The sequence below is a fragment of the Danio rerio genome, chromosome 11 (assembly GCF_052040795.2).
Source record: "Danio rerio strain M-AB ecotype USA chromosome 11, GRCz13ab, whole genome shotgun sequence".
NCBI lineage: Eukaryota > Metazoa > Chordata > Actinopteri > Cypriniformes > Danionidae > Danio > Danio rerio.
In genome coordinates this window covers 5,503,348-5,520,104 of record NC_141031.1, presented here as the reverse complement: position 1 = coordinate 5,520,104, position 16,757 = coordinate 5,503,348, and the positions used below count along the sequence as shown (strand labels likewise).

The 16,757-nt window shown below is 36.0% G+C and overlaps 1 protein-coding gene across 3 annotated transcripts in view; it reads right to left on the bottom strand.

The window, feature by feature from the left end:
• The window catches only part of ptprga (protein tyrosine phosphatase receptor type Ga), a 514,388-nt gene that overhangs the window by 128,199 nt on the left and 369,432 nt on the right, over positions 1–16,757 (bottom strand). For all 3 annotated transcript variants that reach the window (NM_001329864.1, XM_087272537.1, XM_087272538.1), the window contains 2 exon segments: positions 2,985–3,051; positions 13,500–13,595. In NM_001329864.1, coding sequence (NP_001316793.1) covers positions 2,985–3,051; positions 13,500–13,595 — 163 coding nt within the window.

Genomic DNA, 16,757 nt, shown 5'->3' with positions numbered 1-16,757 from the left:
GCATAGAGACTTTTGTGTGAGCTCAACAAGAGCACCCTAGCAACCGCTGCATAGCCAGTCCTTGTAATACCATAACATAATGCCGTCTCCTTTTGCAGGTGCATGAATACCTCACATAAAAATTGTTTTAATATCATTTTTATGTAAAAATCATGTTAATCATGCTCATCACACCCTAGTAATCCTCATTATTATCATCATCATCAAACTGAACATCATCAGCTTCATTGTCTGGCAGCAGGTGGAGGCAGAACTATTTTCAGCCGGGGTAAAAATCCCTTTTGAGTGGGCCGCCGTTTAAACTGAGTGCCATTATTACACTGCATTAGAGTTGATCTCTTTGTCAGAATTGGCACTACGATGCTTTTAGTAGCATGGTTTGCCGGATTACACCACGACTTCGTCATTCTCGCTCTCTCGCACACTTTCTTGGACTGTCTCAGTGGGCAGCACAAATCGCAGTCTGGTAATTACCATCAAAGCCTCTGCGTGCCTTTAAACTTGGCACGGACACATGGAGGCATGTTCCTGAGATGACTGAAAAGCAGGCAGAACAAGAGTATATTAACTAAGAAATCCTTAAAGACGTCAATTTGCTGGTGGACAGACGTCGCCGTTTCATCTCAGCATTATGGAATTTACAGCTCAGTTCACGCTGGGAGCAGCTGGTGGCGTCTTTATCGTTTCAGAGCTTTTAATGTGTGGAGGTGCACTAAAGAAACACCACAGATGACTATTAAGGGTCATCTCATCTTAGGATTTTATTATGGGGGGCTACAATTATCTTCTCAAATCCAAATGATCTTTTTGTGCTAATAGCACAGTTTAAATCTTAGTAGGAGTTAAAAGTATTGCTATTTTTTTCTTAAACGTAGCCATAGTTGTTGCATGATCAGGTCCAGCAGGTGTCATAAGATGTTTATATTAGGTTCGATTTAGGTTGTGAGGTTTGGTGATCAAAATTCATTGTCTAGTCAGCGTAAGGATAACGTTATTTTGACGTCCAATAACAACGTCACATGATGTTGATATTTGGTTGATTATAGGTTGTGTTGGAAAGTGACCAAAACCCAACGTCGAGCCAGCAAAACTGGTCACTGCAACCAAAATCCAATGTCTGATAGATATCATAGTGGTAATGTCTACAAAACGTCAAGCGGTAACATCATTAGACGTTGATATTTGATTTATTTTTAGATTTGACGTCAACCTGATTTTCAGTTCCAAGCAAAATGCAACGTTCCAACAACATTGGGATACGATGTCAATTTTATGTCATGCTGACGTTCTGCTCGGGGGGTTTCTGCAGGTATCATAAAGGTACCACAAATATTACCAATATCAATGAAATTTTAGAATTCTATAGGGCTAAACACTTAAGATTATTTCTGGTGGCCCGGTTTGCCACAAAAAAAAAAAAAAAAAAAAAAAAAATATATATATATATATTAATGTTTCCTAGTGACATACTTAAATGTGTCAAAACAAGAAAATAATAGTTGTATTTTTTCACCATAGTATTTATTTTTTTTAAATAATAAGTTTAACATGAAAGTATAAGTATATATGAATAAAAAAAATAATTATTATGGAGGTAATTGCATAAATATGTATTTGTTTGCTTTTAGTCTAAACTTATTGAGTGTAACTTCTATTCAAGCCAATGCATTTCTGTTATAAAACCTTAAGTTTCATGCCTTTTTAAAAACAAATATTATGTCTATTCCCCCTTATTTCCCTGCTGAAAAAACCTGCTTATTTTTAACAGCTGGTTTTAGCTGGTCAACTAGGCTGGTTTTAGAGGGGTTTTGGCCATTCCAGACTGTTGGTCAGGCTGGGAGATGACCAGCTAAAACCAGCTTGACCAGCCTAGCCTAGCTCCCAGCCAAAAGCAGCATCAAGCTGGTCAAGCTGGTTTAAGCCGGTTTAGGTTGGTCATTTTGGGTTTTATTGCTCTGTTATTATCAGAAGAACTGTGTAATTGTTTTTAGGTTTCTTTCCCTGACTTTATTAAGATGTATTGGTGATTGGATGGATATCGGCCTGATTTTTTAAGACCTGGAAAATTTAAGATCTGTTTAAAATGATTTAAGACACACAACACAATATTTCAGTGAATTTAAGACTTTTAAAAGTTTTCTTTCTGAAATTTAGGACGTTTTAAGGCTTTTTAAGACCCCGCGGAAACCATATTGTTTTAAAATAAACCATAAGTTTCTTTATTTCTTCATTATTAATAAAGACTATAGAATGCACAAGATGTCTCACTTGTATAGTTTTGAATAGGGAAAAGTGTAGAAGCCCCGCCTTCTAGTACAGAAGCCAATCAGCGATCGCTATAGACTGACGATTCTCCAGGGCAGTTGCTCAGACCAAAGGCTAATGGAACTTTGTGATTATACAACTGTTTTAATGTGAAACGTGTTCTGATGGGCCAGTGGTAGCTTTTTTTACTTTCTGATTTGATTATTAGTTTAATTATTACAGTTGTGTGGTGTGATTGTGTGTTTAGGCTTGGAAATGTTACAGCGTGTGCATATAAACACAGTTGATCAGCCCTCCTATAAAATGTTTTTTAATTTTCAAATATTTCCCAAGTGTTTCACAGTATTTTCTATAATATTATTTCATCTTCAGAGGGTCTTATTTTTTTTTAGTTTTTCTGGAAAAAAAAACTGCTTTTCATTTAAAAAAAAATGTTTGAGGTGGACTGCACAATGGCACAGTGTGTAGCATGATAGCCAGATCTGTTGATTCCATACCATCATGATCATCATCATCGTCGTCATCATCATCATCATCATCATCATCATCATCATCATCGTCATCATCATCATCATCATCATTTCAGCATGTAGACATGTCAGTCATCAACTTAAGAGTGAGTCACTGCTTTAATGGCCAATGAAACATGTGACTAATAAAACTAATATTTGATACATTTCAGCAGCGAACACTCATTTTCTGTAGAAACATTCACTTACCATGATGCACCACTCCTCTTAGACCATGAATGATGGGATCTACTGCAGGATTGTCCTTGAAATCAACCTGAGAAAGAAAAAAAAGCAAAAGAAGAATGACTTTCACATTTATGTAGGCAGACAGACAGAAAGATTGAAAAAAAGAAAGAAATTTATAAATAAAAACACACAATAAATAAAATAACAATAAATAAAAAAATATAAACAATAAAAACTGTATAACTAAATAAATACTTACAATAAATAAATAATAACATATAAATCAATCCAAAACTAAAAATAATAAATAAATAAATAAACAATAAATATATGTATATGTATATATATAAACAATAAATAAAATATAAACACAATAAACAAATAAGCAAAAAATAAAATATAATCATCATACAATAATAAATTCATAAATAAATCAGCATACAATAAATACATAATAACATATAATAAATCAATGCAAAGATAAACACAATAAATAAATATATAAATAAATAAACATATAAACATACAATAAATAAATATAAGTAAATATGAACAAATAAAAATATAAACATATAAACATACAATAATAAAAAATAAAAACATTTAATAAATAAAAAATAACAACAAATAAATAAATACATAAAAACACAGTAAATACATAAGCAAATAAATAAAATATAATAATACAATAAAAAATAATAAATAAATATAAACATATAATTATTAAAAAATAACATACAATAAATAAAAACAATTTTAACACAATAAACAAGCAAATAAATAAAAATACAATCATAAAACAATAAATATATTTATATAAACTTACAATAAATAAATAATAACATATAATAAATCAACACAAAGATAGAAACAATAAATAAATATGAACATTATAAATAAAAATAACAATACATAAATAAATATATAAAATATAAACATGATAAATAAATAAGCAAATAAATACAAATATAATTATTCAACAATAAATAAATAAATATAAAAACAATAAATAAATAACTAATTATAAATCAATACAAAAAAACACGATAAATAAATAAATGCACATAAACATAAAATAAATAAATAAATGCACATCAACATAAAATAAATAAATAAATAAATAATAACATACAACCAAAAACAAATATAATGAATAAGCAAATAAATAAAAATATAATCATACAATGATAAATAAAAATATATAAACATACAATGAATAAATAATAACATATAATAAATCAATATAAAGTGTGACACAATAAATAAATAAACAAACAAGCAAACAAATAAAAATAAATAAATAACACAATAAATGAATAAAATATAAACATAAGAAATAAGCAAATAAATACAAATATAATCATACAATAAAAAAATAAATATATAAATAAATATAAACACAATAAATAAATACAAACATAAAATAATTCAAAGTTAAACACAATAAATAAATAAACAAATGCACATAACATACAATAAAACAGATAAACCCTACTTGTTAAACACAAAATACAAACTAGCAGTTCTGTTAATTACATTTTTATGTAATGCGTTAACATTTATTTAGGTTAATCCAATACTACCAAAGCCATTTTAGACACACACACACACACACACACACACACACACACACACACACACACACACACACACACACACACACACACACACACACACACACACACACACACACACACACACAAAGCCTGGCAAATAGTCTGAGCGGAGCACATGATGTTGGTGCTCTGTGCTGATGTCATAAAAGCAAAATGATTGCAATCACACATAAACACACACTCACATAAGAAGAGAAGCCAGAGAAGCCATTATGCCTCATACTGCTTCAAAAGCCGCCTATGTTTAAGATGCACCTGAACCCACTGAATTGTTGAACACAGACAAAAGACTCCAGTATGCAATAAAATATGAAAGGGAGAAGCCACAATACTGACCTTTAATGTGCGTGTGTGTGTGAGTGTACGTGCGCTACAGAAAGAGACTGATAGCTTACTCAGTGTTGACTATATACAAAAAAATAAAAGGGTTTGAAAATAATTTCAACAATCTTGACCCAAAAAAAGCACATATCAGGGGAACAGGTGGAAGACATTTCCTTTGCTTCTTTTTTGATAGAGGTATATTAAATGGAGGTTTGGATTTTTAAGAAGACCCTATAGGGTTGAATAAAGAGGTAAGTGTGTGTGTGCTGGTTTTGGTGGTTTACAAGGACAGTAATGTGCATAATGACATGGATGATGTGGACGTTTTTTGCTATTTCTTAACAGAATATTGTAAAAAAAAAATTGCAGATTTATGTGGAATGATTTAAAAAAAAAATAACTAAAATCCTAAACACTAAAAAAAAAAAAAAACAACAACTTTTAAATATTTGTTTAAGGTTTATGATGCAATTCCAATAAGATCCACGTCTTTGGTAAACAAAGCAAGTGTATGATGTATCTAAAATAAATAAAATATGAAACATGACCTAGGTATTACAGCATTGAGGTGTTTTATAAGGACATGTGATAATGACCTAGATATTACAACAAGTAGGTGGTTTATGAGGATATGTGTCTATGACCTTAAGCATTACAATTTAGAGGTGGTTTATGAGAACATGTCTATGACCTAGGTATTACAACATCGAGGTGGTTTATGAGGACATGTGTCTATGACCTAGGTATTACAACATTTATGTAGTTTATCAGGACATGTGTATATGACAGGGGTGTCCAAACTCTGTCCTGGAGAGCCAGTGTCCTGCTAAGTTTAGCTACAACTTGCTGTACCACACCTGGAGGTTTCTACTATATCAGGTAAGAGCTTGATTAGCTGATTCAGTGTGATTGCTTGGGATTGGAGCTAAACTCTCCAGGATACCAGCTCTCTAGGAGCAAGTTTGAAACCCCTGGTCTCTGACCTAGGTATTACAACATTGAGGTGGTTTATACGGACATGTCTCTATGACATAGGTATTACAACATTGGGATGGTTTATACGGACATGTATCTATGACGTAGGTATAACAACATTTATGTATTTTATAAGGACATGCATATGACAGGGGTCTCCAAACTAATCCTGGAGGGCCGGTGTCCTTCTGAGTTTAGCTCAAACTTGCTTCAACGCAACTGGAAGTTTCTATTATATCTTATAAGAGCTTGATTAGGTGATTTGCTTTGATTGATTAGGGTTAGAGCTAAACTCTCCAGGAGACCGGTCCTCTAGGACAGAATTGGGAAACCCCTGGTCTATGGCCTAGGAATTACAACATTGAGGTGGTTGTTGAGGACATGTCTCTATGACCTAGGTATTACAAGATAAATGTGGTTTATGAGGATATTTGTATATGACAGGGGGGTCCAAACTCTGTCCTGGAGAGCCAGTGTCCTGCTAAGTTTAGCCCCAGCTTGTTTTAACACACCTATACGTTTCTACTATATCTAGTAAGAGCTTGATTAGCTGCATCAGGGTGATTGCCTGGGGTTGGAGCTAAACTCTCTAGGACACCGGCTCTCTAGGAGCGAGTTTGGGCACCCCTGGTCTGACCTAGGCATTACAAAATTGAGGTGGTTTATGAGGACATGTGTCTATGACATAGGTAGTACAGCATTAATGTATTTTATGAGGACATGCGTCTATGGCAAGGGTGTCTAAACTAGGTCCTGGAGGGCCGGTGACTTTCTGAGTTTAACTCCAATTTGCTTCAACACACCTAGAAGTTTCTATTATATCTCGTAAGAACTTGATTAGTTGATTTAGTGTAATTGATTAGGGTTGGAGCTTAACTGAAAATCCCTGTTCTGTGGCCAAGGTATTACAACATTGAGGTGGTTTATGAGGACATGTCTCTATGACCTAGGTATTACAAGATAAATGTGGTTGATGAGGATATATGTATATGACAGGGGTGTCCAAACTCTGTCCTGGAGAGCGAGTTTAGCTCTAACTTGCTTCAACTTACCTGGAAGTTTCTACCATATCTAGTAAGAGCTTGATTAGCTGGTTCAGTGTGATTGCTTGGGGTTGGAGCTAAACTCTCCAGAACACCGGCTCTCTAGGAGCGAGTTTGGAAACCCCTGGTTCATGACCTAGTTAGTACAGCATTGAGGTGGTTTATGAGGACATGTGTCTATGACCTAGGAATTACAACACTGACACGGTTTTTAAGGGCATGTATCTATGACCAAGGTATAACAACATTGATGTGGTTTATAAGAAAATGTGTATTCGACAGGTTGTCCAAACTCTGCTCTGGAGAGCCAGTGTCCAGCTAAGTTTAGCTCCAACTTGCTTCAACACACCTGGAAGTTTCTAGTATTTCTAGTAAGAGCTTGATTAGCTTGTTTATTGTGATTGATTGGCGTTGGAGCTAAACTCTCTAGGACACCGGCCCTCAAGGATCGAGTTTGGGCACCCCAGGCCTAAGACCTAGGTATTACAATATTGAGGTGGTTTATGATGATATGTGTCTATGACGTAGGTATTACAACACTGAGATGGTTTATAAGGACATGTATCTATGACCTGGCTGTGCAAACTCGGTCCTCGAGGGAAGGCATGAAGTTTCTAGTATATCTAGTATGATATTGAATAGCTGGTTCAGGTATGTTTGAATAGGGTTTGGAGCTAAACATTCCAGGACACCGGCTCTGGAGGACAAAGTCTGGACACCCCTGGTCTATGACCTACATATTGCAACATTGAGGTGGTTTATGAAGATACGTATCTATGACCTGGGTATAACAACATTCAGATGGTTTATGAGGACATGTATGTATGACCTAGGTATAACTACATTTAGGCAATTTATAAGGTGAATATGTGTCCTCATAAATCAAAATTACGCCTATAGAGAGTCCTCATAAAACACAAAAATGTGTTTGTGTGCTTGTTGTGTATCAGGGAGGCCAGTGCTGGTTAGCCAATCTAACCAACATTCCCATGAGGCTGAATGAGAAGGATTCACACACTTCCACTGGCCCTCAGCTACTGTCTTTCTCTCTTTTTCATAAATCTCTCCAGGCTCTTTGAACACACTTGTGCTGTTTCTTGCATGAAAGAGAATTCCAGAAGCTCCACACAGGAAGTGGGCACTGAGAGTGAATGGCACACGTCTGCACTACAGCTGTGCTCAACTGTTCTCCCAGTCAGATTACATTCTTAAAGAATCTTCAATGAGGTCAAATAACAGAAAGACAAATAGATGGCAGACAAACAGACAGCAAGTAGAATGACAGACCAACAGAGCGACAGACAGCATAATAGACAATTGAAAAGGACAGAAAAGGCACAGGCAGAAACTCAATGACAGGGAACAGAAATCGCAAGAACTGCAGATAGTAAAAGACAGTAAAACAGAATGACAGAGAGATAGAGAAACTGACAGACCAAACAAAAACTAAATAAAGGATGGATGGATGAAAGCAGATATTGATTGACATGTTAATAGCAAACATATGATATAAAAAATGAGAGAACAACACAGGCAAATAGAAAAATAAATAATGACTGACCAAACAACAGACAGATAGCCAGACAAAGAACCAACCGACACATAAACTGACAGAACAACAGACACAGACAGACATAGAAAAATAGATAGATAGCTAGATAGATAGCTAGATAGATAGCTAGATAGATAGACGAACGGACGGACGGACGCACGGACAGACGACGACGACGTAGATAGATAGATAGATAGATAGATAGATAGATAGATAGATAGATAGATAGATGTGCTCTGACAGATGTGTTGTTCTTTGAAGCATGAGGAGATTGGAGTGGCACTGTGTGTAGAGCAAAACACGGAATCTGCAAGCGGCATATTTTTCTTATTTTAGTAGCAGGAATGGCTGGCCTCAGGACAGCTACGGCCAGAGCGTGTGAAAAATGACGAGGCCAAAAGTGTCGGGGCCGGAGGAAAAGAGAGAGACGGTGTGAGGTCTCAGCAAGTCAACAACATCAGACTGACAATGGAGGACACTTAAAGGGATGGTTTACTGCACAAAGGAAAACTGTGTCATCAATTACAGTCGAAGGCAAAATTATTAGCCCTCCTGTGAAATTGTAATTCTTTTTCAAAGATTTCCCAAGTGATGATTGACAGAGCAATTTTCATAATATTCCCACAATAGTTTTTTTTCTCTTTTGTTTGTGAAGAATGAAGTTTTGTTGGAGGACATAATATATTGGGTCATAATATATTATTATTATTATTATTATCATGTACAAAACCATTTTTTCATGTTGAAAAAATAATTTTAATTTCAATATTATTCAACCCAGGCTCATCATTGATATGTTCCCCTATATATATTTCTGGACAGTGTGAAATACATACTAGGAGGTTTTTTTTTTTTTGAGTTTTTGTTTTTGCAAATCTACCAGAGGCCACTGTGTATGCCATTTCAGATCTCAATTTTCTTTTGCGAGTGGCATTTGCACCTGCTGTTCTCACGTTAATCCACCAGAGGCTGCTATTGACTGACTGACTGACTGACTGACCTAACCTCCCACCCACCGCCTTCCCTAAACCCAACCGACAGAGTTTTCAAAAGCAATCCAAAAAAAGCCCTCACGGCCACCTGATTTATTTATTTTTTATCACATTTTCAGATCTTACCACGTTGTCACCTTGTTCTATTTTTTGCCTTTTGTTCCTGTTTTACCTCCTTTCTGGAACCGTTCTATAGCAGACTCGAACCCTGTTGTCCAGACAACTACCCTCTTTGTCTTAAGTCCACCGACGTACGTGGCGAGCAACTGAGCAAACTGGTAACAGTGGAAAAGCCGTAAGCATGGAGATAAGCAGTCAGCTGGTAGCGCGAAAAGGAACAGAAGCTGTCCAAAGCGTCAAACCGCTCAGTAGCATTCGTTTTAAAGCTGAAATGCAGCTCTGGCTACATAATTTGCGCTCTCCAGAAATGTATACAGGGGTACGTTTTCACAATGAGCCCATGTTGAGATTATTAACCCCTTTATGAAAAATATATTTATAATTTAACTTATTCAATACACCTCTGGCGCATGACTTTGGACTGTGAGGGAAACCAGAGCACCCGGAGGAAACCCACAGCAACACAGGAAGAACATGGAAACTTCACACAGAAATGCCAACTGACCCAGCTGAAGCTCGAACCAGCAACATTCTTGCTGTAAGGTGATCTTGCTACCCACTGCGCCACCGTGACACCCTTTAAGTTTATCTTACATTTAAAATTTTATCTTTATTAAAATGAATATTATGTTCAACATTGTGTTTATATGGGTAGCAGTACTGTAGGCAATCTACAAATGAGTGCATGCTGGCTAGAGGTCATCCACAACCCACAAACACCTGCACTTCCTTGTAGAACAAACCCTGAGGTAAAATAAACAGCAGCAAACTGCTTTAAACTCAGTTTAAGAGCTCGGTTTCACCTCACAAGTAAAAATAGCACATGCAAATCGATAAAGTTCAAAGACCATTTAAGCAGATGGAAAATAAAAACGCTCATTTATTGTATTGAGCTCAGAGTGAGGGGTTTAATACGGCAGCTGTGAGCTGTACCACAGAAATGAAGCGAGAGAAAAAAAGAGAAGAAAGCCCTGCTATTGATTAAAAGTAAATGAGGAATGCAAATAACTGCAAGCTATAAAGCAGTCCAGTCCATGGCCATAACGTGAAACAATAACCAACAAATAAATTATATACAACCTGAAAGAGTCCTGGGCCACCAACAAACCTTCAAATTGTATTAAGGAAAAACTCTGGCTAAATGCTAACCGCTAATTGCTGCGCTTATAACGTGTAGACATGTGTCTTGTAAATAAGCCCGTGAATGCATCATGGCAGATGTTACAACTGCTACCTTCCTTGATCAGGGACAGATAGACTAAATGTTTGGGCAATAAAGACGATGGTGTTCCAAATAAAAAGAGATATCGAGCGAGACAAGGATTACAAGGATTTCCTCAGATAACTGAAAACGAGAATGAAATGGAGGGTTTGGAGGGAAATAAACTCAAGTCAGGCAAGATTTATAGGCTTTCCCTTCAAATTGAAATCTTGAAATGTCATTGTTGATTAGTCTTCTGAGTTTTGGTGGTGACGTTAAGAATTTCTTTTGCACTCCACAAAAACCCAGTGGAGAAGATTTTAATGTTTGTCTAGCAAACAGGTCTGTGTAACGCTCCACAATTAAATTTTCAGTCCATTTCTAATGATGCCCGTAATAATGAAACCAGCCCAGGCTCATTATTGATACGTACCCCTCTATACATTTCTGGACAGTGTAAAATATTTCCCAGGCGTTTTTTCACGCCTGCTGTTCTCACGTAAATCCACCAGATGTCGCTCTTGACTAACTGACCAATCGATCAACTGATAACCACACCCACCCCCTTCCCTAAATCCAACCAATAGTGTTTTTAAAAGCATAGGTTGACCCGAATACCCCCTTCCCTAAATGTATCCAAACTTTTTAAAAGCAATCCAGAAAAAGAACGCCTGATTTTTAACGCTTTCAGATATTACCATGCTCTCACCCTCTTTTGTATTTGATTATTTGTTTTTTGCCTTTTGTTTTTGTTTTAGCTGCTTTCTGGAATCGTTCTTTGCCATTTTTGATCGTCACGGTCAACTCCTCTCTGTGTCTCAAGTCGCCATACCATTGTTCGTTTAAAATGCAGCCAAACGTGGCTTTGGCTACATAATTCGTGCTCTCCAGAAATGTATACAGGGGTACGTTTTCACAATGAGCCTGTATTGAATGAACATTTAATTTTCCATTTTTATTTTGTGTCATTTTATTACACATAACTTAATTTATAAGCAAATTAGATTTGTTTTCTTTTCATATATAGATTTCTTTGGTTGTTACCAACATCTGGTGAAAATTCAACAGCCCCTTGGTGAGAAAAATGGTGAGGTGTTCAATACTTTTTCCCCCATGGTATATAATAGATTATTTTTATACTCTAGATTATATATATTCTAATTGTTTTTAACATATCTATAGTTATGCAGTGGCACAGACTTAGACCTCTTTCTTGACTTCACACAGAATGGGCAATGTGTGCGGCATGACATCACTTTGTTGCAGAGACGCTATTGGTTAAATACTGGCAAAGTAGAACACTTTAGATCTTGTCTTGACAAGACACCTAAATAAAGTAGCTTTATTTTTATGATTTGTGTCATTGTGTCAGATTGCACACCTAACATAGTAGGTTACCTAATATGGTAAATGATGTATACATAAACACAGTTGACGTCAGAATTATTCGCCCCCTGTTTTTTTTTCTCCCCAATTTCTGTTTAACGGAGAGAAGATTTCTTCAACACATTTATAATCAAAATGATTTTAATAACTCATTTCTAATAACTGATTTCTTTTATCTTTGCCATAATGACAGTAAATAATATTTTACTAGATATTATTTAAGACACTTCTATACAGCGTAAAGTGATATTTAAAGGTTTAACTAGGCAGATTAGGGTAATTAGGTCGATTATCGAAGAAAAAAAATAGCTTAATATTGACCTTAAAATGTTTAAAAAAAATTTAAAACTGATTTTATACAAGCTGTAATAAAACAAAGACTTTCTCTAGAAGAAAAAATATTATTATACAGACTGTGAAAATTTCCTTGCTCTGTTAAACATCATTTGGGAAATATTTAAAAGAGAAAAACACAAAGGGGGGTTAATAATTCTGACTTTAACTGTATATATATATATATATATATATATATATATATATATATATATATATATATATATATATATATATATATATATATATATATATATATATATATTATTTGGGGTCTGTCTAGCGTAACCTGTAAATCAGAATATTTATCAAATTTTAAATCTTGCAAAAAGGGGCATAATAGGTCCCATTTGACTTTAAATTTTAAAACTAAACACAAAATTAATTTACTTAACAATTTTAAGGCAACATGTTTACTCACTTTTTTTTTAAAGTAAAGTCAATGAATCGCTTATTACAGTGTAGAAGAAGGTTTATATACTGCGGGGACAATCTGAAGGCAAGACTTCACACACTCGCTCCTGCTATGCTCTTTGCCAATTGTTTCTTGAAGTGTTTGATGAGTCTTTTGAACTCGGGATTATTACAGCCTGACTGAACTGACAGATGTGTAATTTCTCAAAATGTGAGAATACAAACCCACACAATCACTCACACACACACACACACACACACACACACACACACACACACACACACACACACACACACACACACATTTTCTAGCAAAGGATTGTGAGCCTTAAATTGTTGTTTTGTGATTAGCGCAGCGGGCTCGACCAACCAAGGAGCAGCGTGGAAAGTGTGCGCGTGTTTTTTCATATAGAAAACAGCAGCAGTGTGTTTTCTCTGAGTGAGAATCTTCAGTATCACTGAACTTAATGGGACGAGAGAGAACCTTGTTACAAAATCAATGCTTTTTAATGCTAGCACTTAGCACTGACAAAGCACGGCGGCTAAACATGAAGATGCTTTCAAACGAGTCAGCTCTCACCTGAAAGAAGACAGCCATGGCCGCAATTACTCGCTTCTCCCGTATGGCTGTGTTAAGGCTGTCAAAGTCATCAGAGTTATACATGAAGATCTGCATCTGTGTTAGAGAAAGAGAGAGAGAGAGAGAGAGAGAGAGAGAGAGAATCCTGTTAGCCCGAGACCTTCAGCCAATCAGATGGTAATTCTTACATTATCACAGACCAAGCACACAGTCCATTATCAAAGCTAATATCTCATAATCTCATGGCCTGTAATCCGACTCATCCTGTAATCTCCTGGGAGCGTTCGGCCTCCCGGTGCTTCCAGTCCAAAATGTCTTGGCCCTGTCCATCCTCTTATCACTTTGATGGGATCTTTGGCAGTAGATCAGGCTAATAAATGTGCTCAAATCTCCACGGACGCCTCCGACGCCTGTCTATATTGGCAGCGGGCGTTTGTTATTCTCCAGCGTCAATACCTTTTCCCACAAAACGCTTCAAAAAAAGACAACAAAGATGAAGGATATTCTCGTTGGCAGATAGTGATCAGTGTTGTGTCAATAAAAGGCGCAGATTTAACAATGGAGAAACAGCAGACGCGTGGAGCTCTGGAGAGAGGCTAAGGAAATAATAAAACATCAGCTAAAAACAAAGACTCCGAATGACTGGGGAATCCAAGACAAAACTTCCCACCAGAGTCACTTCATCTTTCTGTCATTATGACGATGATTTGTGGATGAGTAAATACTGCTGTCGCTGTATTGAAAAATGCAATTTCTACATAAAAATACTTGATTACAGCTCTGTAGTGATGAGAATGTGTTCAATTTCTCCATAAATACACAAACTTGAACATCTTTATTGTTATCTTTATAGTTATCATGCTTGGGGCTCTATTTTGACGGTCCATGCGCAGAGCGCAAAACGCAGGGCGCAAACGCTTTCAGGGCGTGTCAGGACGCGTTTTTGCCAATTTAAGGACGGGAAAATCTGCTTTGCGCCATGGCGCATGGTCTAAAATGGTTGAGTTTATTTTCTTAATGAGTTATAGGTGTGTTTTGAGAATAAACCAATTACAGTCTCACCTCCCATTCCCTTAAAGAGCCAGCTGCGTCGCGCCATAAGCGCATTCACTATTTACAGGACGTAAAGTAAGTGTAAGTAGAAAAAATGAGCATTTCACTAGCAAACAGTTAACAGTTTTTTAACAGAAAACTGTTAAACAGAGCATCTACTGCGTGAGAATGAGAGATAAATGATCTACTTTCACTTTCGCTCTTGGATAGGGAAACCTTTACGCACAGACATCAATTAGTCTATAAATAACTAATTTAGTTTGTTAAGCGCAAAGATTCGTTTCAAAACTATTTCTAAATTCAGTTCTAATTTCCAGCAAACGAATAAATGAACAACAATAACAAAATGTGCTCAAAAACCTGAGTTATAGCCTAAAACACATGCTGTGCCCCATATGGTCTAAAACCTGACAGGTGGGCAAATCTAAGCTTATTTTTAATAAAACAAATATAAATCTGGATATAATAAATAATACTGCTAATAATAATAACATTATACAAAAGCAAATTGTTATGAATGAACTGAAAAAGCCTCCCGAGATGAAGAAGACAAAAAAGCAGTGTTTTTTCCATATTTATGTAGGCTAGAAAATAATATGTTTTGTAATATTTTAATCCTTTATATTTATATCCTATATCTATTCTTATTATATCCTATATATATCCTTCATATTTAAATTTTTCCATATGTAAAGATATTTGCCTATTGCTCTCTTGTGTGTATTAAGCAGTGTGTAAGCGAGGCGCAACTCTGCGCTGGAGTTTAGACCAGGTTAGTTTTGGTCAAATGAAAAATCTATTATAGTTTCTCAAAATAGCAACGCGCCAGCGGTCCGCCTCAGAACGCCTTCCTTTTTAGACCAGAACGCCTATGGGCGCACAAATGAGCGCTAATGCATTTGCTATTTAAACAGCGTAGCGCAACGCCTCAAAACGACTCTTGCGCCAAGCTGAAACTAGCAAAAGACTATTGTGCCGCGTCTTGTGCCCCACTGCGCCGGGTGTATGATAGGGCCCTTGGTGCACACAGACCTTTAATAAAACATCTGCCTGCTTATCAAGTTTCTCCAAATGCACTCGAGGTGCCGAGGTATTACATACCGATTGCACAATTTTCTGAAATCAATCAGCAGCTCAAACGAAAACAACAACAATGAATTTTACATCTCCACAACAGATCAGTAGCATTACATATATACCCCACAGTCCTAAGCCCCTAACATCACGAAAAAAAAAAAGCCTTGTTGCTGTCCACATCATCTTGTTTCACTCCAATTCTGTGTTCGAGTTGTCAATATTACGCCTGCTGTATTTTCCTCGCCCCTGTAATCCTTACACGAGGCCCACTTTGATCTAATTCAGTCTCAAAACACCTCCATAGCTCCAGATCGGAGAATTCACGAGCATATACAGGCGTTCAGCTTAACACCTCCATCCGCGGCGATGTGTCTTACAGGCAGTGATTAATGACATAAATATCTGGGCAATTTCTGAGAACACGCTCGCAAATGAAAGCAAACAAGCAGACAGAGAGGAAGATTAACATAACAGGGTCATGAGAATCTTAACCTCTCGCTGTCTGCAGTCTGTTTGTATTCAGTCAGGAGGAGAGGTGACAGACTGTCGACGAGGAAGAGGAACGCTAAGATTACTCTGGAAATCAAGTCAAAGATGCGTCAGGCTTTACACTGATGATATTTGATATATGAACTGTTTTTATATTGGTTTTGGCTTTGTTTTCTTGTTTGTTAAAGGGCACCTATGATGAAAATCAACTTTTGTAAGCTGTTTGGACAGAAGTGTGTGTAGGTATAGTCATGGCCGTAAATCTGATTTAACAGTAGGGGCGGACAATAAATATAAAATTTCTTTCGAGCATTTTTTTTGAAGGGGACACAAATAATACAGCCGAATTAAGATATGTCTAGATAATACTAATAAAGATATGTCCCCGCAGTTCAAAATGGTTTCATCATTATTATTATAGCATGGAGACTACGTCATTATGATTATTTTTCAAAGCTTTTATCAGGTTCAAAAATAAAGCAATTTTTTCTTAAAAACTACTTATTGCATTGTTTGTTGTGTTGTTTACAGTCAACAGACTGACTCCTGAAGCAGAATAAATGCAGGAAAAGACATTTTCCATACTCATAATAACTAGTTTACATTACACTTGTTAAATCGACCGATCATGTTGTAAAT